At 53.2% G+C, this 20,956-nt stretch overlaps 3 protein-coding genes and 1 long non-coding RNA gene across 14 annotated transcripts in view; 2 read left to right on the forward strand and 2 right to left on the reverse strand.

The window, feature by feature from the left end:
* The window catches only part of ASB16 (ankyrin repeat and SOCS box containing 16), a 13,298-nt gene extending 9,026 nt beyond the window's left edge, over positions 1 to 4,272 (forward strand). The window contains exons 3-5 of the mRNA XM_017876029.1: positions 2,500 to 2,992; positions 3,363 to 3,476; positions 3,940 to 4,272. Of these exons, the coding sequence (XP_017731518.1) occupies positions 2,500 to 2,992; positions 3,363 to 3,476; positions 3,940 to 4,125 (793 nt within the window). The 3' untranslated portion in view covers positions 4,126 to 4,272. The remainder of the gene's footprint in view (positions 1 to 2,499; positions 2,993 to 3,362; positions 3,477 to 3,939) is intronic.
* A 2,996-nt stretch (positions 4,273 to 7,268) lies between these two features.
* On the reverse strand, positions 7,269 to 11,342 carry LOC108532184 (uncharacterized). Its single transcript, XR_001886381.1, has 3 exons — positions 11,055 to 11,342; positions 7,404 to 7,595; positions 7,269 to 7,310 (listed from the first exon to the last, which is right to left on the reverse strand). It is a non-coding gene; the product is annotated as an uncharacterized LOC108532184 (long non-coding RNA).
* Positions 11,343 to 11,471: 129 nt separating this feature from the next.
* TMUB2 (transmembrane and ubiquitin like domain containing 2) lies at positions 11,472 to 16,439 on the forward strand. 7 transcript variants are annotated; one of them, XM_017876035.1, is made up of 4 exons: positions 11,627 to 12,234; positions 13,504 to 14,070; positions 15,226 to 15,611; positions 15,830 to 16,439. In XM_017876035.1, exons 1-3 carry the CDS (start codon positions 12,200 to 12,202, stop codon positions 15,587 to 15,589), a joined length of 966 nt encoding a protein of 321 aa, XP_017731524.1. In that variant the 5' UTR covers positions 11,627 to 12,199; the 3' UTR covers positions 15,590 to 15,611; positions 15,830 to 16,439. The 7 variants fall into 7 exon arrangements, with proteins under 7 accessions (XP_017731529.1, XP_017731525.1, XP_017731524.1 ...); XM_017876040.1 differs by lacking the exon at positions 11,627 to 12,234 and adding an exon at positions 11,472 to 11,599 and having other exon boundaries at positions 13,417 to 14,070; positions 15,226 to 16,439; XM_017876036.1 differs by lacking the exon at positions 11,627 to 12,234 and adding an exon at positions 11,472 to 11,599 and having other exon boundaries at positions 15,226 to 16,439.
* A 73-nt stretch (positions 16,440 to 16,512) lies between these two features.
* ATXN7L3 (ataxin 7 like 3) overlaps positions 16,513 to 20,956 on the reverse strand; it is a 10,493-nt gene continuing 6,049 nt past the window's right edge. For 2 of the 5 annotated variants that reach the window (XM_017876034.1, XM_017876030.1), the window contains 7 exons: positions 20,736 to 20,802; positions 20,502 to 20,587; positions 20,120 to 20,188; positions 19,799 to 19,842; positions 19,482 to 19,553; positions 19,231 to 19,388; positions 16,513 to 19,127 (listed from right to left, as the gene is read on the reverse strand). In XM_017876034.1, coding sequence (XP_017731523.1) covers positions 18,979 to 19,127; positions 19,231 to 19,388; positions 19,482 to 19,553; positions 19,799 to 19,842; positions 20,120 to 20,188; positions 20,502 to 20,587; positions 20,736 to 20,802 — 645 coding nt within the window. In that variant the 3' untranslated portion in view covers positions 16,513 to 18,978. The remainder of the gene's footprint in view (positions 19,128 to 19,230; positions 19,389 to 19,481; positions 19,554 to 19,798; positions 19,843 to 20,119; positions 20,189 to 20,501; positions 20,588 to 20,735; positions 20,803 to 20,956) is intronic. The other 3 variants (XM_017876031.1, XM_017876032.1, XM_017876033.1) reach the window with 3 other exon arrangements.

Consider the following 20,956-nt stretch of genomic DNA (forward strand, 5'->3'; position numbering starts at 1 on the left):
ATTATTCCTAACAGTTTGAGAAGGTTAGGTCTTTTAAAAGTACATGATAATCTAAGAGTGGCAGTGCCTCGGTAAAAAATAAAAAAGGTGGTGGCTCACGCCTGTAATCCCAGCACTTTGGGAGGCCGAGGCGGGGGGGTCACGAGGGAAGGAGATCAAAAACATCCTGGCTAACACAGTGAAACCCCGTCTCTACTAAAAATACAAAAAAATTAGCCAGGTGTGGTGGCGGGTGCCTGTAGTCCCAGCTACTTGGGAGGCTGAGGCAGGAGAATGGCGTGAACCCGGCAGGCGGAGCTTGTAGTGAGCTGAGATCACGCCACTGCACTCCAGCCTGGGTGACAGAGCGAGACTCCATCTCAAAAAAAAAAAAAAAAAAAAAATACAATCAGGTCAACAGACAGGGTGGCAGGTAAGGATCCAAGGGCTCCTGGAAGACTCTCCACTGCCCACAAGCTGGGGACCTCTCTCCGCTACATCTAGATGAGGTCCAAGAAGTGGTCCACATTTGCCAGCCCTTTCTTGGGTTCTTACAGGCATTTGGTGTGCCTTCCAACAGACTTCATCTTTCTAAGTAACGTGAGAATGCCCACTTACTGGAACCCTACTGGGCGAGCTTTGGAGTGTTACTTAAATTTAGTATTTGAAGGCCGGGTGTGGTGACTAACACCTGTAATTCTAGCACTTTGGGAGGCCGAGGCAGGGGGATCACGAGGTCAGGAGATCAAGACCATCCTGGCCAACATGGTGAAACCCTGTTTCTACTAAAAACACAAAAATTAGCCAGGCATGGTAGTGCATGCCTGTAGTCCCAGCTACTTGGGAGGCCGAGGCAGAAGAATTGCTTGAACCCGGGAGGTGGAGACTGCAGTGAGCCAAGATGGTGCCACTGTACTCCAGCCTGGGCGACAGAGCAAGACTTGGCTCATGCTTGTAATCCCAGCACTTTGGGAGGCCAAGGCAGGTGGATCATGAGGTCAGGAGATCGCGACCATCCTGGCTAACACGCGGTGAAACCCCATCTCTACTAAAAAAAAAAATGAAAAAATTAGCTGGGTGTGGTGGTGGGTGCCTGTAGTCCCAGCTACCCAGGAGGCTGAGGCAGGAGAATGGTATGAACCCGGGAGGCAGAGCTTGCAGTGAGCCGAGATCACACCACTGCACTCCAGCCTGGGCGACAGAGCGAGACTCCGCCTCAAAAAAAAAATTTAGTATTTGGAAACAAAAATTAGCCTATGATTAGAATTTACCAAGGAGATAATTCAGTAGCTTATGGAAGACTGGCTGCTACTCACATCTTGGCTACAGAGCAAGACACCTATGTGGAATATGTGAGCAAGAATTTTGGCCATTTTGGGAAAGGGTATTTGGTTATCAGGGTTTCACTGAGGATGGTGGATCTGCTCCTGAGTTTCCAGAAGCTGCCGTTCTGGCTTTTTAGTTGTAAGTTACTGTTAGTTTGGTTTCATCATTATTAATTTAGTTTGTTGCATGTTTGGTTTACCCTGCAGTAGGTAAGGATGCATGTTTGCTGCCACAGTGTTCTGGTCTATAATTTTCCCTGGACCTGGGAAACATGTGCTCTCTAAAACCTGTTTTTGTTGCTGTTTTTCCTTTGGTTTTGTTTTCTCTAGGAGAAAGTGGAGGAGGGTGGCCCCAAGTGCCTGCCTTTGCTTGAATGATTGTGGCCTGGTTTAGAAGAGTGGTCTTTTAAGTGTGAGGGCAGAAATAAAATATTATAACTTGTATTTTTGTTTTGGTGCATACTTTTAAATTTTCTGTGTTTCATAACGTACACAGAAGTGGGTTTTCCAAATTTTGTGCTATCAAAATGTTAGGAAATAAGGCCTGGTGTGGTGGCTCACACCTGTAATCCCAGCACTTTGGGAGGCCAAGGCAGGAGGATTGCTTGAGCCCAGGAGTTTGAGACCAGCTGGGGCAAATGGTAAGACCCTGTCTCTACAAAAAATAATATAAAATCTATTAGCCAGGTGTGATGATGGTGCCCACCTGTGGTCCCAGCTACTTGGGAGGCAGAGGCAGGAGGACTGCTTGAGCTTGGGAGGTCCAGGCTACATGAGCTCTAATTGCACCACTGCACTTCAGCCTGGGCGACAGAGAGGGACCCTGTCTCCAAAAAAAAAAAAAAAAAAAAAAAAAAAAAAAAAAAGTTAGGAGACAACTGAGACAGAGTAGACTCTGGGAGGGACTGTCTGAGGCAGTGAGTACTATTTCTGGTGCAGCCACTAACTTGCTGTGTCCTTGGCTGCACAAATCACTTCTGGGCTTAAGTTTTTCATATGAAAACTGAAGATGCTTCTGGTAGCTCTCAGCACCTTCCAATTCTGTTGTCTGTAGCGGGGCTTGTGTGACTCTCATGGAGGACACCAGGTAGGACCTCAAGGTGAGAGGGGTGGAAAGAGAAGGGAGGGTGACAGCAAGCTGAAGGGGTCCCAGGCCTTCAGGATTTTCCCCGGGACCTTGCTCTCTTGTCCCCAGGTGCGCCAAGTTGCTGCTGGAAGCGGGAGCAACGGTGAACCTGGCGGCAGGCGAGAGCCAGGAGACGCCCCTGCATGTGGCGGCGGCGCGCGGCCTGGAGCAGCATGTGGCTCTGTACCTGGAGCATGGCGCCGACGTGGGCCTGCGCACCAGCCAGGGCGAGACGGCACTGAACGCGGCGTGCGCTGGGGCCGAGGGCCCAGGCAGCTGCAGGCGGCACCAGGTTGCGGCGCGCCGGCTCCTGGAAGCTGGAGCTGATGCCCGGGCGGCCGGGCGCAAGCGCCACACGCCGCTGCACAACGCCTGTGCCAACGGCTGCGGGGGCCTGGCCGAGCTGCTGCTGCGCCACGGGGCCCGGGCTGAGGTCCCCAATGGGGCGGGCCACACACCAATGGACTGTGCGCTGCAGGCCGTCCAGGACGCCCCCAACTGGGAGCCCGAGGTCCTCTTCGCCGCACTGCTGGACTACGGGGCCCAGCCTGTGCGCCCTGAGGTGCGCTGGGAGACCCTGAGATAGGAGGCTCCTGTGTGGGGGAGCCCACGGCTGGAGCTACTCAGCCTCTGGGGAAGAGAGAGGGTCTAAGAGACTGAAAGCCCACCCTCAGTGGCCAGGGGGCTGTCCCCAGCTTGGGAGGGGGAGAGAGGATTCTGTGAGAGAGTCCAAAGGAGGGAAGAGCCCCAGAGGAAAACTGGGGCCAAAATGTTTGAGCACTTGAGGGTGGAGTAGACAGAGGCACAGAAAAGGGAAGAGAGACTCAGACCTTAGCCCCCCAGATTAGGCTAGGATTGGCCATGTGGGTTGAGACTTGGGTCTGCCCTCGGCTGCGGGAGGCATGTGCCCAATACGCTCTTTTGACCCCTAGATGCTGAAACACTGTGCCAACTTCCCTCGGGCCCTGGAAGTCCTGCTTAATGCCTATCCTTGTGTCCCATCCTGTGAGACCTGGGTGGAGGCGGTGCTCCCAGAACTGTGGAAGGTATGTCTGCCTCAGGGCCGAGATGGGGAGGAGGGATGAGCCACAGGTCTATTCCTTCAGGATCAGCGTCATGGAGGGAGCAGCAGGAGGGTCCCTGGGTAGAGAGGATGGGCTGAGTGGTACCTCCCCCTGGTACCCCAGGCTGACCCCCTAACTCCACACACCTCTCCTGCCTCCCTCACTTGCATCAGCACAGACATTTATCTGGCATCTCTAACTTGGTGGGCACTGTGCTAGCCTCTCTGGGGTGGGAGTGGGTGCAGACATAGTGAAGACCCTTCCCTGAAGTGGAGCCCCAGCCCCCATTATCACTGCAGGGCCTCTATGGTTCTGAATCTGAGTCCTTTGAGACACACGAAACACCCAGGTGGGTGCATGCTGCAAAATCCCAGGACCCTCACCACTGGGTTGCCCCCAGATGGTAGGGCAAGGGTCATCTGACCCTCTTTTACTCCTGGTCTAGGAGTACGAAGCCTTCTACAGCTCGGCCCTGTGCATGGTGAACCAGCCAAGGCGGCTGCAGCACTTGGCCCGACTAGCTGTGCGCGCTCGGTTGGGAAGCCGCTGCCGGCAGGGTGCTACCCGGCTGCCACTGCCCCCGCTCCTCAGGGACTACCTGCTGTTGCGTGTGGAGGGGCGCATCCAGTGAGCCCCATGTCAGGCTGTCCCATGGTGTGTTCTGCCCTTCCCACCTGTCCCCGCCTCCAACCCGGGAGGACCAGTTCCTGGCCCTCTTTTCTTTCTTTCTTTCTTTTTTTTTTTTTGAGGCGGAGTCTTGCTCTGTCACCCAGACTGGAGTGCAGTGGCCGGATCTCAGCTCACTGCAAGCTCTGCCTCCCGGGTTTACACCATTTTCCTGCCTCAGCCTCCCGAGTAGCTGGGACTACAGGTGCCCGCCACCTCGCCCGGCTAGTTTTTTGTATTTTAGTAGAGACGGGGTTTCACTGTGTTAGCCAGGATGGTCTCGATCTCCTGACCTCGTGATCCGCCCGTCTTGGCCTCCCAAAGTGCTGGGATTACAGGCTTGAGCCACCGCGCCCGGCCATTCTTTCTTTCTTTTTTTTTTTTGAGACCTAGTCTCACTCTGCTGCCCAGGCTGGAGTGCAGTGGGGCTATCTCGGCTCACTGCAACCTCCGCCACCTAGGTTCAAGCGATTCTTGTGCCCCAGCCTTCCGAGTAGCTGGGGCTACAGGCGTGAGTCACCACACCTGGCTTTTTTTTGAGACAAAGTCTCGATGTTGTCCAGGCTGGAGTGCAGTGACTCGATCTTCGCTCACTGTAAGCTCCGCCCCCCGGGTTCACGCCATTCTCCTGCCTCAGCCTCCCGAGTAGCTGGGACTACAGGCGATCACCACCACGCCTGGCTAATTATTTTGTATTTTTAGTAGAGATGGGGTTTCACAGTGTTCACCAGGATGGTCTCGATCTGACCTCGAGATCCGCCCACTTTGGCCTCCCAAAGTGCTGGGATTACAGTCGTGAGCCACTGTGCCTGGCCTAATTTTTGTATTTTCAGTAGAGACAGGGTCTCACCATGTTGGCCAGGCTGTTCTCACACTGACCTCAGGTGATCCACCTGCCCTGGCCTCCCAAAGTGTTGGGATAACAGGCATGAGCCACTGCGGTCAGCTGCCTGCCCCTCTTTTCTGTACTCCATGTGCTGTTCTGGTCCACCTCATCCCTCCATGGGCTTCTTGAGACACCTGCTGACCTCTAACCGGACCTGAGCTTTCAGACCCTCTCTCCAGCAGGAAGGGCTGCAGACTCTGGCCTGTTCCCAGACTCGGCCTTTACCTCCCTCCTCCTCCTGTGTTGACCAGCCTGGCCAACATAGTGAAACCCTGTCTCTACTAAAAACACAAAAATTAGCTGGGCATGGTGGTGGACGCCTGTAATTCCAGCTACTCAGGAGGCTGATGCAGGAGAATCACTTGAACCTGGGAGGCGGAGTTTGCAGTGAGCCAACATCGCATCACTGTACTCCAGCCTGGGCAACAGAGTGGGACTTGGTCTTAAAAAAAAAAAAAAAAAATTAGCCAGGCGTGGTGGCGCATGCCTGTAGTCCCAGCTACTTAGGAGGCTGAGGCAGGAGAATTGCTTGAACCCGGGAGGTGGAGGTTGCAGTGAGCCACGACCACGCTATTGCATTCCAGCCTGGGCAACAAGAGCGAAACTCCGTCTCAAAAAACAAAACAAAACAAAAACAACTCAGTAAAAGAGAGCCTCTAGCCTCTGCCAAATTATTTGGCCTTCTTTTTTTCTTTTTTTTTTTGAGACGGAGTCTTGCTCTGTCGCCCGGGCTGGAGTGCAGTGGCCGGATCTCAGCTCACTGCAAGCTCCGCCTTCCGGGTTTATGTCATTCTCCTGCCTCAGCCTCCGGAATAGCTGGGACTACAGGCGCCCGCCACCTCGCCCGGCTAGTTTTTTGTATTTTAGTAGAGATGGGGTTTCACCATGTCAGCCAGGATGGTCTCGATCTCCTGACCTCGTGATCCGCCCGTCTCGGCCTCCCAAAGTGCTGGGATTACAGGCTTGAGCCACCGCGCCCGGCCTTATCTGGCCTTCTGACTTCCCTTCTTCCTTCCAAGGTTCATCTCCAGCCTTAGTAAGCAAGTCACCAGTTGCTGGATGTGACCTGCTCCTCTTTGTTTTCAGGTTTTGCATGCGTTATTCCCACCGCTTGAAATACTCTTCCATATTTTTTGGTCTGGTCAAGGCTGATTTGGCCCTCAGGACTCAGTTCCAATAGCACTGTCTCTGCAGAGCCCTCCTTGGTACTTATTTAAGTGCCTGTGTCTGTCTCAACTAGGCTGAGATTGGAACTGTATTTCTTGAACGGGTATTTTGGTAAATGATTGTGGAAGGAGGAACATCCATGAGCCTGGGGTCCATCTATGTGCTCCCTCCGTCCCCAAGTGATGAATGGTGTCTTAAACAGTGGTCACCACATATGTCTCTGGGGGCCCAGCCACCAACTGCCCGAATCCCCCAACTTCTTCCTCTTGTCCCAGAGTCAAAAGTACCACAATACAGCTTTGGAAGAAGCTTTTCAAAGCAAGCCAGTTTTTATGAGTGCAAATAAATGATTAGTGCATGAAACGAAAGTACGGATGTTGTTTGGTTTAAATGTGACAGAGGTCCCCATCATTCCATGTTCATTCCCCACCCGCTGGTGCTCTTTCAAGTTTTCTGCATTGAGCAAATGTTACAATAAAAACACAAGGGCCAGGTGCTGTGTAGTCCCAGCTACAAGGGAGGCTGAGGCAGGAGGATCACTGGACCCCAGGAGTTTGAGACCAGTCTGGGCAACACATTGAGACACTGTCCCGAAAACAATTTTTTTTTTTTTTGAGACAGGGCCTCTCTCTGTTGCCCAGGTTGGAGTGTGGTGGCATGATCACGGCTCACTGCAGCCTCAACCTCCCACACTCAAGCAATACTCCCAACTCAGCCTCCCAAGTAGCTGGGACTACAGGCATGCACCATCACGGGTCTCACTATGTGAGCCTCAGTTGCTGAGGCTGGGGAAAAAAAAAAAAAGGCCCAGCACGGTGGCTTATGCCTGTAATCCCAGCACTTTGGACTTTGGGAAGCCAAGGGGGGGCAGATCACTTGAGTCCAAGAGTTTGAGACCAGCCTGGGCAACATAACAAGATCCTGTCTCTAGAAATTAAAAAAAAAGAAAACACAAAATACTTAGCCAGGTATGGTGGTGCAGATGGTGGTCCCAGCTACTTAGCAGGCTGAGGTGGAAGGATCGCTTGAGCCCAGGAAGCAGAGGTCGCACAGAGCTGAGGTCACAGCAAGCTGAGATTGTGCCACTGCACTCCAGCCTGGGCGACAGAGTGAGACCCCATCTCAAAATAAATAAATAAATAAAAATAACAGAAACACAAATCCCCTCACAGACCCAGAACCTATAGTACCTATCACAGGAGGGAACTGGGGAGGGGCTCCCAGCAGTCTTCTCCTTAGTCAGCAGTCTTTTTGCTGAGGGATCCTGGGGTCTTCAGTCCCATTACCAGTTGGAATTACACAGTGGAGACAGGGATCCAAAGTCCTGGGGTCGGCCTCCTGCTGCAGCGGCCCAACCTTCCCTCCTCCAGGAGAATTGTTATCTGTGGGATTCCATTTCATCAACACAAAGACAGTTTTTTTTACCTTGCTATGCAGAATGCAACACCCCGTTTCTGGATGAAATTTGTGCTTTAGTTTTACAGAGCCAAAAGGCCTAACAGAAGAAAAAGAACTCCTCCCTAGAGAGGGAGGCTGGGAGCCTCACACTCTCTCAGAGGCAATGCTGAACTTTCTACCCCTTTACAGCAGACGGACCACAGCCAGCTCAACCTTTTCTGATATATTTACAACTACAAAAGATACGGTTAAAAAAGAAAAATACTTGGGTGCGGTGGCTCATGCCTGTAATCCCAGCACTTGGGGAGGCCGAGGTGGGTGGATCGCCTGAGGTCAGGAGTTCAAGACCAGCCTGGCTGACATGGTGAAACCCCTTCTCTACTAAAAATACAAAAATTAGGCCAGGCGTGGTAGCTCACACCTATAATCCCAGCACTTTTGGAAGCCGAGGCAGGCGGATCACCTGAGGCCAGCCTGGCCAACATGGTGAAACTCTGTCCCTACAAAATTAGCCAGGTGTGGTGGTGCACACATGTAGTCCCAGCTATTCAGTAGGTTGAGGCAGGAGAATCACCTGAACCTGGGAGGCGGAGGTTGCAGTGAGCCGTGATCTCCTACTGCACTCCAGCCTGGGTGACAGAGTAAAACTCTGTCTCAAAAAAAAAAAAAAAAAAATTCAGGGTACAAGGCCAGGTGTGTAAATCCTGTTGGTGAGCAAATCGCCTCTTTGGGGACAATTTGGCCACTTCCTTAAACACTGTTCCCAGTTACACAAAAGGCAGGCTACATACAGGAATATTCCTCTCAGCACTGCTTGCAACAACTCATGTTGGAGTGGTTAGACAAATCCATATTACCCATGGCAGGAAAGAACTAGGGAGGGATTCCAAGTGACCAGCATGTGTACTGCCTTGGGAAGATCTCCCAGAGTGGTTTTTATTGATTGATTGAAACGGGGTCTTTCTGTATGCCAGGTTGGAGTGCAGTGATGCAATCACAGCTCACTGTAGCCTTGACCTCCTGTGCTCCAATGATTCTTCCACCTCAGCCTCCCAAGTAGCTGGGGCTACAGGCACACACCACCAGGCCTGGCTAATTTTTAAATTTTTTGTAGATACAGCGTCTCGCAACGTTGCCTATGCTGGTTTCAAACTCCTGGGCTCAAGTGATCCTCCCACCTCAGCCTCCCAAAGTGTTGGAATTACAGTCTTGAGCCACCATGCTCAGCTATTTTCCTTTACTTTTTTTTTTTATTTTGAGATGGAGTCTCACTCCGTCTCCCAGGCTGGAGCATAGTGCCATGATCACAGCTCTCTGCAATCTTGACCCTAGGGTCAAGCAATCCTCCCACCTCAGCCTCCTGAGTAGCTGGCTTATGGCTCACTGCAGCCTTAACGTCCTAGGGTCAATCATCCCACTTCAGCCTCCTGAGTAGCTGGGACTACAGGCACACGCCACCATGCCCAACTAATTACATTTTTTTTTTTTAGAGATGTGGGTCTCACCATATTGCCCAGTCTGGTCTTGAACTCCTGGCTCAAGGGATCCTCCTGCCTCGGCCTCCCAAGGTGCTGGGATTACAAGTATGAGCCACTGTGCCCGGCTTTGTGAATGCACTTAATGCCACTGAATTGTAAACTTAAAAATAGTTAAAATGGTACATTTTATATTATGTATATGTATATATTTATCTTTAGAGATAGAGGTCTCCCTGTGTTGCCCAGGCTGGCCTTTAACTCCTGGGCTCAAGTGACCCTGCTGAGTCAGCCTTCAGAGTAGCTGGGACTACAGGTGCATGCCACCGTGCCTAGCTATGTTTGTTTATTTATTTATTTATTTATTTATTGAGATGGAGTCACTCTGTCACCCAGGCTGGAATGCAGTGGCACCATCTCAGCTCACTGCAAGTTCTGTTTCCCGGGTTCACGCCATTCTCCTGCCTCAACCTCCCAAGTAGCTAGGACTACAGGCACCCGCCACCACGCCTGGCCTATTTTTTGTATTTTTAGTGGAGACGGGGTTTCACCGTGTTAGCCAGGATGGTCTCGATCTCCTGACCTCATGATCTGCCCATCTCGGCCTCCCAAATTGCTGGGATTATAGGCGTGAGCCACCGGGCCCAGCAGCTATGTTTGTTTTACCACAATGAAAGGACTTACAAAAAAGAAGGTAGACACTGAAGAGAATACACAGCTGGAGTCCATTTATAGCAAGTACAAAAACAGGAAAAACTAATGTCTGGTGACAGACATCAGAACAGTGACTGCTCTTTGGAGGTTAATGGCTAGAATGTATGAAGGGGGAGGTTCTGGGGTAATTATCTATTTCTTTCTTTTTTTTTTTTTTTTCCCTGAAATGGAGTCTCGCTGTCACCCAGGCTGGAGTGTAGTGGCTCCATCTCAGCTCACTGCAACCTCTGCTCCCAGGTTCAAGCCATTCTCCTTCCTCAGCCTTCTGAGTAGCTAGGATTACAGGCGTGCGCCACCACGCCCGGCTAATTTTTATATTTTTGTACAGATTTCACCATGTTGCCTAGGCTGGTCTTGAACTCCTGACCTTGTGATCCGCCTGCCTTGGCCTCCTAAAGTGCTGGGATTACAGGCGTAAGCCACCGCGCCGGGCCTAATTATCTATTTCTTGATCTAAGTGCTACTTCTGCCAGTGTTCAGGTGGTACATGCCACCAAGCTTTTTGCTTATGTTTGCCCCTGTATGCATTATTTATCCTTTAATCATTAGTTCTCCAAAATCCTCAAACTCCAGCGCCTTTTTTTTTTTTTTTTTTTTTTTGAGACAAGGCCTCGCTGTCGGGTGGAGTGCAGTGGCTCAGATCATAGCTCACTGCAGCCTCGAACTCCTGGGTTCAAGCGATCCTCCCATCTCTGTCTCCCAAAGCGATGGGAAAAAATGTTACTTGCCGTCGAGCGCGGTGGCTCACGCCTGTAATCCCAGCACTTTGGGAGGCCGAGACGGGGGGCGGATCACCTGAGGAAAGGAGTTCGAGACCAGCCTGACCAACAGGAAGAAACCCCGTCTCTACTAAAAATACAAAATTAGCGGGGCGTGGTGGCGCATGCCTATAACCCCAGCTACTCCGCAGGCTGAGGCAGTACAATCGCTTGAACCCGGGGGGCGGTGGCTGCAGTGAGCCGAGATCGCGCCATTGCACTCCAGCCTGGGCAACAAGAGCGGAACTCCGTCTCAAAAAAGAAAAAATTTTAATTGCAAAAATCCGAATAAGTTCTTGAAAGCTGGACTTCTCCCGCTTTTTGTGCCCTAAGCCTACGCTGAATCTGTGCCTCCTTTGAAATGCTTTCCCGCCTTCTTTCTCCGGGTCCCACGCTACCTGGGGCCGCACTCTTCAAGCACTGGATGCTGACTAACTCGTCTCCTTATCTGTCTTCCCGACTGGCCCAGAGCTGAGTTTTTACTAATCCCGCTAACCTGTAGTTCGGTGCGCGTTGCAAAGCAGTAACGAATCCAATCAGCCCGGGAGGCAGACAGCAAGGCCGGAAGAACAAGGCTGGAAAGGGGAAACGTCGCACCGGCTCTGCCCAGCGGCGCCAGCCTGGGCATCCTTACGCAGACGCGAAGCCACGCCCCTTTCCCCAAGTACCTCCCCGCTAACTCCTCCCCCAGGCCCCGCCTCTCACACGGATTGTCTAAGTCCCCGCCCACCAGGCGTGGCCCCGCTCTGGGAGGACCGCAATCCCGCCAACAATGACTCCGCCCCTCCTTCCTCTGAGAAACCTGTCCCTTTTATTTAAAGAATACCTTTTACGTCAGCCCGCCTTACGTAGCTTTGCGTCATCAGTGCAAGGCGCGGAGGCGGGACTTCCTGTCCCTGGCATAACAGCTTCCGGGAGAAGCCGGAAGAGACCGGACCCTGAACAGAATCGCAGATTGCCAGCCCTTTTCCCGACCACTACGGAAAGACGAGTCCAGGGGCCGTCCTGGCGAGGTCAAAACATTTAGTCTGGCCTTTTCAGGTGAGGACTTCCCCATCCAGGCACAGTGCCGGTCAAATCCCCCTTTAATTTCCCATGACTCCCCGCGTCCTCAAGCCCCGCCCCCAGTTCCCCAGCCCCGCCCCGAAGTTTGAGGGGTGTGGACGGTTTGTGACCCCCTTAGCCGACCCTACCCCTCACGGGCCGGGAGAGCTGGGCTTATCACGGAGGCCAGGGCCAGGGAGCCCTTCGGTTCGGGTGGGCCCATGGACCCCAGTCCAACGCCGCGGGAATAGGACCATCCAAACGCGAAACCTTCGCCTCAGAAAAAGGGTGCGGGACCCCTCCTCACCGTGCGGTCACGGTACGGACAGGGTAGATCACAGGCTGAGGGACAGAGTAAAGACCTCTCAGGCCGGACACCTGGGGTCCTGCGGGGCCCCTCCCCACGAGAGTTCCCTGTGTCTTTGCCAGCCGTTTTCGTCTTTCTTCGTCGCAGTTACCTTTTCTGTAAATCATGGTTAATTACATTAATCTTCTTGCCATCAGGGGTTAGTTGTGGGTGTGATATATAATTGCTACCATTTATTGAGCAATTGCAATTTGCACTGTGCCAGGCACTGTGCTAAGTATTTTGCTTCGATGATTTCACGTCATCTTCAAAACAACCTCATGAGGTAGGTACTGTTTTTAACCCCATTTTACTGATGAGAAAGCTGAGGCTCTGAGAAAGTTGTCTGAGGTGATATAGCTAGTAAGACGCGAGACTGGGGTTATAATTAGTTGTTGTTTTTCTAACTCCAGGGCCGGTATATTAAATAAGGATGTTGATGTGTTCCACAGATATTCTTTGAGCAACTACTGGGGCATTATATTGGACGCTTAAGTACCAAGAGAAATACATACGATCCTTGTCTAAGAGAGAGATGGAGAGGTAGATAAGTATAATGAAGTTTTATAGGTGCTGTGAGAATAGTCTGATAATGATAATCACCAGACTGGATTTGCCCAGGGACAGCTGTGAAAGCAGCAGATTCTCCAAGGGACATAGTAGGTACTCCAGGGAGCAAGCAGGGACCCTTCCTGCCTTTCTAAGACACTGCAGCAGCAGAACCTTCACAGTGAAAGAAGAGAGACTGAGATATGGATTGTGAGAGTTGTTATGGAATCTTTTTCAAATCACTTCCACGTGGGAAGTGGTCATTGCAGGAGTGGGGCCATGGTGACCCAGGAGGGTGGTGCTTCTGGTGTCTGTCCCATGTTGCTCTCCAGGGCTTGCCAGAAGTTTCAGAGGTGGCACATAATGTCTGCTGCATAGTGTCTGCTTGCGACCCCTACAGAGTTGCCCGTTTGAGGTTGTCTGACTCTGCTTTTGATGGTAGGTCAGTTTTCTTTGACTCTTGACATCTGGCAGCCTGGATCTGTGACCAGGAATGAAATAGGCTGAAATGAGACAATCCGGCAGGGATGGCTAAACAGTGCCTCTAAGCGTGCCCCGCAGTAAAATATTACAGACTTTTGGGTCTCAAGCCACTTTGGAGGCTGCTTAGGAGACATATTTGCTTGACCAAGTGATAGAAATCCTAGAGAAACTCAGGCCTCAGCAAAGGTTTTTCCTCATTCGCCAAAAAAGCAACAACAGTAGCAGCAGCAGCAGCAGCAAGGCTGTGGGCTTTTCCTGCTGATCCACGCTCATTGGGAAGTTGGAGTGTGAGAGAGGAAGGTCACAGAACCTGAAAGCAAGAGTTTCACAATAGAGGCAAAGGGTACGACAGGTCTTCAGCTTTACGTTGGGGTGCCAGAATTAGGAAGGTTTGTGCCCCCTTTTACAGAACACTGAACTCCTTTTTTTTTTCCAGGGCTGGGTCAGTTAGAACCTAAACAAACTAGAGACCTGGTTGCAACCCCTCAGGCTCTGCTGATGCTGTCCCCCTTTGTTCCTGCAGCGTGGACCCTGCCGGCAGCCAGGCCATGGAGCTCTCTGATGTCACCCTCATTGAGGGTGTGGGTAATGAGGTGATGGTGGTGGCAGGTGTGGTGGTGCTGATTCTAGCCTTGGTCCTAGCTTGGCTCTCTACCTACGTAGCAGACAGCGGTAGCAACCAGCTCCTGGGCGCCATTGTGTCAGCAGGTGACACATCCGTCCTCCACCTGGGGCATATGGACCACCTGGTGGCAGGTCAAGGCAACCCCGAGCCAACTGAACTCCCCCATCCATCAGAGGGTAATGATGAGAAGGCTGAAGAGGCTGGTGAAGGTCGGGGAGACTCCACAGGGGAAGCTGGAGCTGGGGGTGGTATTGAACCCAGCCTTGAGCATCTCCTTGACATCCAAGGCCTGCCTAAAAGACAAGCAGGTGCAGACAGCGGCAGTCCAGAGGCCCCCCTGAGATCTGAGGATAGCACCTGCCTCCCTCCCAGCCCTGGCCTCATCACTGTACGACTCAAATTCCTCAATGATACCGAGGAGCTGGCTGTGGCTAGGCCAGAGGATACCGTGGGTGCCCTGAAGAGGTGAGTGGCCTGGGAAGTGGGAAGCTGCTTGTGCTCATCCCCCAGCCCTTGGTTGCCTCTAAGGAGGCTGGTGCAGACATAGGAGCTGCAGGAAAGTATAAGATCTAGCCCCTACTAAGGGCAGGTAGATACTTTCTTAGAAATACACCCCTCAAGCCGGGCGCGGTGGCTCCCAGCACTTTGGGAGGCCAAAGTGGGTACATCACGAGGTCAGGAGTTTGAGACCAGCCTGACCAACATGGTGAAACCCCACCTCTACTAATAGTAAAAAAATGAGCTGGGCGTGGTGGCACACACCTGTAATCCCAGCTACTCAGGAGGCTAAGGCAGGAGAATCGCTTGAACCTGGGAGGCGGAGATTGTAGTGAGCTGAGATTGCACCATTGCACACCAGCCTGGGTGACAGAGTGAGACTCAGTCTCAAAAAACAAAACAAAACAAATACACCCTTCATTAGTTAAGGATAAAGATGAGGGAGGCCGGGCACGGTGGCTCACGCCTGTAATCCCAGCACTTTGGGCGGTCAAGGCGGGCAGATCACAAGGTCAAGACATCAAGACCATCCTGGCCAAAATGGTGAAACCCCGTCTCTANTGGGAGGCGGAGATTGTAGTGAGCTGAGATTGCACCATTGCACACCAGCCTGGGTGACAGAGTGAGACTCAGTCTCAAAAAACAAAACAAAACAAATACACCCTTCATTAGTTAAGGATAAAGATGAGGGAGGCCGGGCACGGTGGCTCACGCCTGTAATCCCAGCACTTTGGGCGGTCAAGGCGGGCAGATCACAAGGTCAAGACATCAAGACCATCCTGGCCAAAATGGTGAAACCCCGTCTCTACTAAAAAAAAAAAAAAAAAAAAAATTAGCTGGGCGTGGTGGCGCATTCCTGTAGTCCCAGCTACTCGGGAGGCTGAGGCAAGAGAATTGCTTGAACCCAGGAGGCGGAGGTTGTAGTGAGCCAAGGTCACGCCACTGCACTCCAGCCTGGCAACAGAGCGAGACTCCGTCTCAAAAAAAAAATAAAAATAAAAAAAATGAAAAAAAAAATCCATCCTCTAATTTTTCCCTACTCCCCTGCTTTGTTGGTCCAGGCCTGTTTGCTTTCTCATTCCTCACCCTCTGTCTTTCCTTCCATGTCTTTCATCCTTATAGCAAATACTTCCCTGGACAAGAAAGCCACATGAAACTGATCTACCAGGGCCGCCTGCTACAGGACCCAGCCCGCACACTGCGTTCTCTGAACATTACTGACAACTGTGTGATTCACTGCCACCGCTCACCCCCAGGGTCAGCTGTTCCAGGCCCCTCAGCCTCCTTGGCCCCCTCAGCCACTGAGCCACCCAGCCTTGGTGTCAATGTGGGCAGCCTCATGGTGCCTGTCTTTGTGGTGCTATTGGGTGTGGTCTGGTACTTCCGAATCAATTACCGCCAATTCTTCACAGCACCTGCCACTGTCTCCCTGGTGGGAGTCACCGTCTTCTTCAGCTTCCTAGTATTTGGGATGTATGGACGATAAGGACATAGGAAGAAAATGAAAGGCATGGTCTTCCTCCTTTATGGCCTCCCCCTTTTCCTGGCCAGAGCTGGGCCCGAGGGCCTGGGAGGGAGGGGTGGAAAGGATGTGATGGAAATCTCCTCCATAGGACACAGGAGGCAGGTACGGGGCCTCCCTTTCTCGTCCACAGGAGTACAGACGTCCCTTCTGTGCAAGCACAACTCAGGTAGAAATGAGGATGTCATCTTCCTTCACTTTTAGGGTCCTCCTGAAGTTCAAAGCTGCTGGCTAAGCTCAGTGGGGAGCCTGGGCTCTGAGATTCCCTCCCACCTGTGGTCCTGGCTCTTCCCAGTGTCCTGCATGTCTGCCCCCAGCACCCAGGGCTGCCTGCCAGGGCAGCTCAGCATGGCCCCAGCACACCTCCATAGGAATCCTGGAGTATCCTTCCATTTCTCAGCCAAATACATTTTGAGACTGAAATCACACAGGCGGGAATGAAGATTGTGCCAGCCTTCTCTTATGGGCACCTAGCCGCCTTCACCCCCCTCTACCCCTTAGCAGGAATAGGGTGTCCTCCCTTCTTTCAAAGCACTTTGCTTGCATTTTATTTTTTTAAGAGTCCTTCATAGAGCTCAGTCAGGAAGGGGACAGGACACCAAGCCAAGCCCCCAGCATTGGGAGCGGCCAGGCCACAGCTGCTGCTCCCGTAGGCCTCAGGCTATAAGCAAGAGACAGCACTGGCCCTTGGCCAGCATCCTACCATTCCCAACTCCAAGGACTGGGTATGGATCGCTGGGCCCTAGGCTCCTGCTTCTGGGGCTATTGGAGGGTCAGTGTCTGTGACTGAATAAAGTTCCATTTTGTGGTCCTGGAGCCTCTTTCTGTGACAGAGAATGACTGCGCTGCCCCCAGCAACATGGTAATGAGGGTAGGTAGGCCGGGGCTACCAACGGGAGATGCAGTTTATTTACACCAGCAGCCATGGGGGCAGAGGGAATACACAGCGTTTACAAAGTTAGCTACCTGTACAGAATGGATTACATATGCAAAAATAAAAATCTCAAGACCACAGGACAGCGTGAGCCCCACCCCCCTCCCCCAATGACCCCAGCATGCGGTAATGCCAGGCGGGTGGCCCCTGGGCATGCGGGGGGGAGTGATGCATGGAAGGAAAAGCCACCGGCCATGGAAATTAGTACAGAACCCCCCCACACACACTCAGACACATGATAGGATACAGGGCGGACGACACCTAGCCGGGGTGGGAAGGATGGGAATTGAAACCCACACAGCCTGCTGTTAAAGGGAGGGGAGTGGGGAGCTCCTAGCCCCTGTTCAACTACATGGTAGGGGGGCACTCTCTCCCCAGAAGGAAAAGGGTTTGTTCCCTCAGGGTCCCTGCTGGACCAAGCCCATCTCTTACCCAGCCTGGGCAGGGGGCTCTGCCCTGAGGGCGGGCCAAGGAACAATGGGGAAGTTTATGTGGACAAACCAGTTCCCAAACTACTTCCCACTTCTCCCTCCTCCAACCAGAAGGGGGAAAAAGGGAGAAGCCACAGGGCAAAGAGTGTATTAGGGCCTGAGCTGCAGCTGCCTCTCAGAAGGGAGAGTGGCCCACAGCCTTCCTCCCTTCACCTTCAGCCCACTCCCCAGACTGCATCTGGAAGCGGCTGGAGGCCTGCTGAGATCCTCCTCCCTCCGGCCTCCCCTCGGAGGGAGAAGGCTACGGAGGGCCAAGAACGGAGGAGCCCAGGCCCCAGGATTTATTCTAACTCCTGCCAAAATCTGTTTGGCTTTTTAAAAAATAATCACAATTTGTGGGTTAAAAACCAATTTGCAACCAGGCATGAGCCACAATCAGAACCACCCCAGGGGGAGAGCGGAGTTCCAGACAGGGCATTGCAGCCCCATCTCTGTTGTTCCCTTAACCCTCTAGGGTCCCTAACCCGATCAGTCCAACCAGTCCTGGGTACTAGCTACCCAAATGTGGGATGGCTCCTCTTGGGAAGAGGGCAGGGGACATGTCCAGGAAGTGCCAGAGAACTTGGCTCAGGGTCACCTCCACCCGTGTCAATCAGCTCTGCTCCCAGCCCAGGTCGCGGTCCTCCAGCTTGGCTCCTGGGAGTGGTGGTGCCCGCATGGAGGGGGGACGGTACATCTCTTCAGGATGTAGACCAGGCAGGTGGGCACACTGGCATGACAGTCCCAGAGAGGGGCAATGACACCCCTTCCCCTCCACTGACAACCCGGAGCACAGAGGCCACCCTCTCTTCCCACCCGACTCCTAGCAAAGGGGGAGAGGCATGAGATTAGGATTTTCCTCAGAGCCCCAAACCACAAGTACAGAATAAATAACTTAAAAGCGCTAAGGAAGGGAAACAGGGCAGGCTTTGGAGGCAGGAGCGCTGAGAGAAACTGAAGCCAGTCAAGGTGAAGGGGGTGGAAGCAGCAGTTGGGAACCTGGGCTGCCCTGGTAGGGCAGTGGGGCAGGATGGGCAGGAGGAACACGGGGCCACCCCAGGAGGGTGAGGCTGGGTCCCTTCCTGGGGCAGGGAATGAGGTAAGAAAACATTTCAAATAAAGCAGCACCGTTCCCTCTCACCTTGGGGCCCCACTCCTCACCAGCCCTGGGTCAGGGAGGAGAGACAGGGGGAGGAATTCTGACACTTCTCCCTCTTCCTACCCTCCCTTTCCCATTCCTTGAAGCTGTAGAGGCTGGAGGCCCTTTCCTGGCACCCAACAACAAAAGGACAGCTCCTGCTGCCAAGGAGGCCCATGGGGACTGAGGGGAAAGGGCTGCCCCTGTGAGGGCAGGGAAGGTGGTGGCAGTTCTGGACGCCCACCTCAGCAGACAGCACTCTGTGCCTGCCTACCCCTGGGACTGGGGGCATTTGATAGGATTCTGCACACAGACAGGACATGCCCAGCCTTGCCCCTCAGCTCCAAGCACCGGACCCATTCACATTGCTGAGGGCGGCCAAGGCAGGCCCCCTCCAGGCTCAGCTTCCAACCCACAGCCTCCCGGGTCGCCACACTGCCCTTCAGCAGGGCTTAGTCCAGTTCCTGGGGTGGGGGGGCAGGCAGTGCCCTGGCACAGCGCCCAGGTCAGGCCCCTGGCCTAGCTGGACATCCAGTAACTCACAGAATAAATAGGAAAACCGCCTCCCCACCAAACTTATGTCCAAGGCATAATATGTCCAGGTCTGAGTCCTGCACGCCGAGGAGTCGTGCTCCATTGCAGAGGACTTTGACACCCCCCAGGGGCGCATAATCGGATCCTCTGCCTGCCTGGCCCACCAAGCTTCCCAAGCCCCAACCCCCAGCAGCCGTCCATTTGCCAGGCTATGCCACCTGGGTGGGGGTCAGGAGAGAGGGCTCTGCTCAGCCAAAGGCTATCCCTTGCACCCAAGTCAGTTGATGTCATCATAGATGCTGGGCGTCGGGGGTGCCGGTGGCTTTGGCTTCTTCTTCTTGTTGGAACCTAGGCCGGAGGCAGTCCCTACCAGGCTCAGATGGGATTTCTTTTTCTTGGTTTTCCGTGACTCAGAGCTGTTGGTACCTGTAGAGAAAGAGACACAAGGGATGAGAGTAGGGTTGTGGCAGGAGAGGTGGCACTCCCATGGCTTCGGGCACAGCCCCTGGGGCCCAACTGTATCACGTACCTAGACCCCATCCCTGATTTTCACTCGTCTTGGAGGAGCCTGAATCAGAGGGTGAGAGGTCAGAGGAGCCATCCCACTGAAGCCGGCTGATCAGGGCCTGGCTGTCAGTCATGTCAAAGCTGTCATTATCCAGGGAGCTCTCGACCTCTGGAAGGACGCTGGAAAGGGGATGAGCCAAAGAAGGGCTTTAGAGATAGCGATCATCACCCTAACTGGTCATAAGCCCCCACCCCTCCTGTAGGGCCACTTACGCCGAGGGCCCGAGGAAATAAATCCGCACAGTTCGCCTCTGCTCATCTGTGTGCTGTGGGCAGCGTAGGGACCTGGTGGTGAGGCAAGGCAGGGAGGGGTCTGAGGAACTCAGGTAAAGCCTCTCCCCTCGGCAAGGCAGGAGCCACAGGCACAGACAGGGAAGGGATGAGTGCAGATTCGTCCCCAGACTGTGGCCGAAGGCCTGATCATTAGAGGAGGGAAGGGGAAGGGCAGGAGCCCCATTGCTCAAGTCCGACCCATGCCCATGGTGAGTGTGCAGGAGGCCCCTGGCCCCCTTTCTAGGTTCTGTGCTCACCTTGTGCACATCTTCTTGGTGTGTTCAGAAATCACCCCACATTGCTGGAAGAGGAATATAAGCTGAAAGGAGGGATGGAGGGAACCTACTCTAGATGCTAGATATTCCCTTCTGTATAAATGCTAGAAAGCACAAGCAGAGATGGCTCCAAGGTGTCCAGAGCAGACAGTTCCAGGACACTATGGGCCAGGAAACCTAATTCCAGAGAGAGAGAACAATATGGCCCTGACTGCTATGTCACCAGCTTCCTCCCGGGCCTTGACCACTGCCTACGGCTCCAGCCCACTCCCAAGGGCCTTCTCCCTTGCCGGTCCCCCTCACCGTGGTTAGCAGGCTGCGAAGCTCCTCTGGCCCCAGGGTCTCATAGCTGATCCCAGTTGAATTGTTATACTGCAGGAGAACCAGAGGTACAGGTTAGAGAAGGGGCAGAGAAAAGACAGGGGCAGGGGGGAAGCGAGAATCAGTCCCTCTGGTGCCTTTCTAAGCGAGAGGCTTTAGGACAACCCTGCCGTTTTCCAAGTGATTTCTCTCATCCCACCTGTCTATGGATAAGGGGTGGGACTCAGAAAGAACATAAATATATAAGATCCAAATAGCTCATCAGTGCCTCTGGCTGTCAGCATTCTGATCCCTACTTGTCCAAATCCCTACCACCTCATAACCAGGACAATGAGAGCAAGCGCGAGGGGTGGCCCACACTCACCTTAAAAGGATCCGAATTGCTAAGTTCCCCTGAAGAAGAAAAAAGAAGGGGAAGGGTGTTTGATGCAGAGGTACAGACAGAGAACCCTGAAAATAACCAGAGAGGAAGTGGGGGTGACAGAAGGATCACAGGCCCTCCCTCAATTCCCCTATCCCCGGGCCCCACCTCCACCCCCCGGCAATGAGTCCCAGAAGACGCAGCTAGAAGCATTCCCATTGCTCCGGCCCCACTTACCATTTTTGTGTTTTAAAGACTTGGATCTTCGAGGGGAATTGGGGTTCTGGAATGGGAGATACCATAGCTTTGGGGAAAGGGTAACGATAAGGGGGAGCCGAGAACCCAGGGAAGGAAAAAAGATTTGACAAAGCAGCATCCTCAAATTCCTACTCTTCCTCCCCAGTAGGAGGCCTGTCTACCCATGTGCCCTCCCCCACCCTCCATTCCCACCCCCCACC

This window comes from Rhinopithecus bieti, unplaced genomic scaffold (assembly GCF_001698545.2).
Source record: "Rhinopithecus bieti isolate Rb0 unplaced genomic scaffold, ASM169854v2 scaffold_10088, whole genome shotgun sequence".
In the NCBI taxonomy this organism is placed as follows: domain Eukaryota; kingdom Metazoa; phylum Chordata; class Mammalia; order Primates; family Cercopithecidae; genus Rhinopithecus; species Rhinopithecus bieti.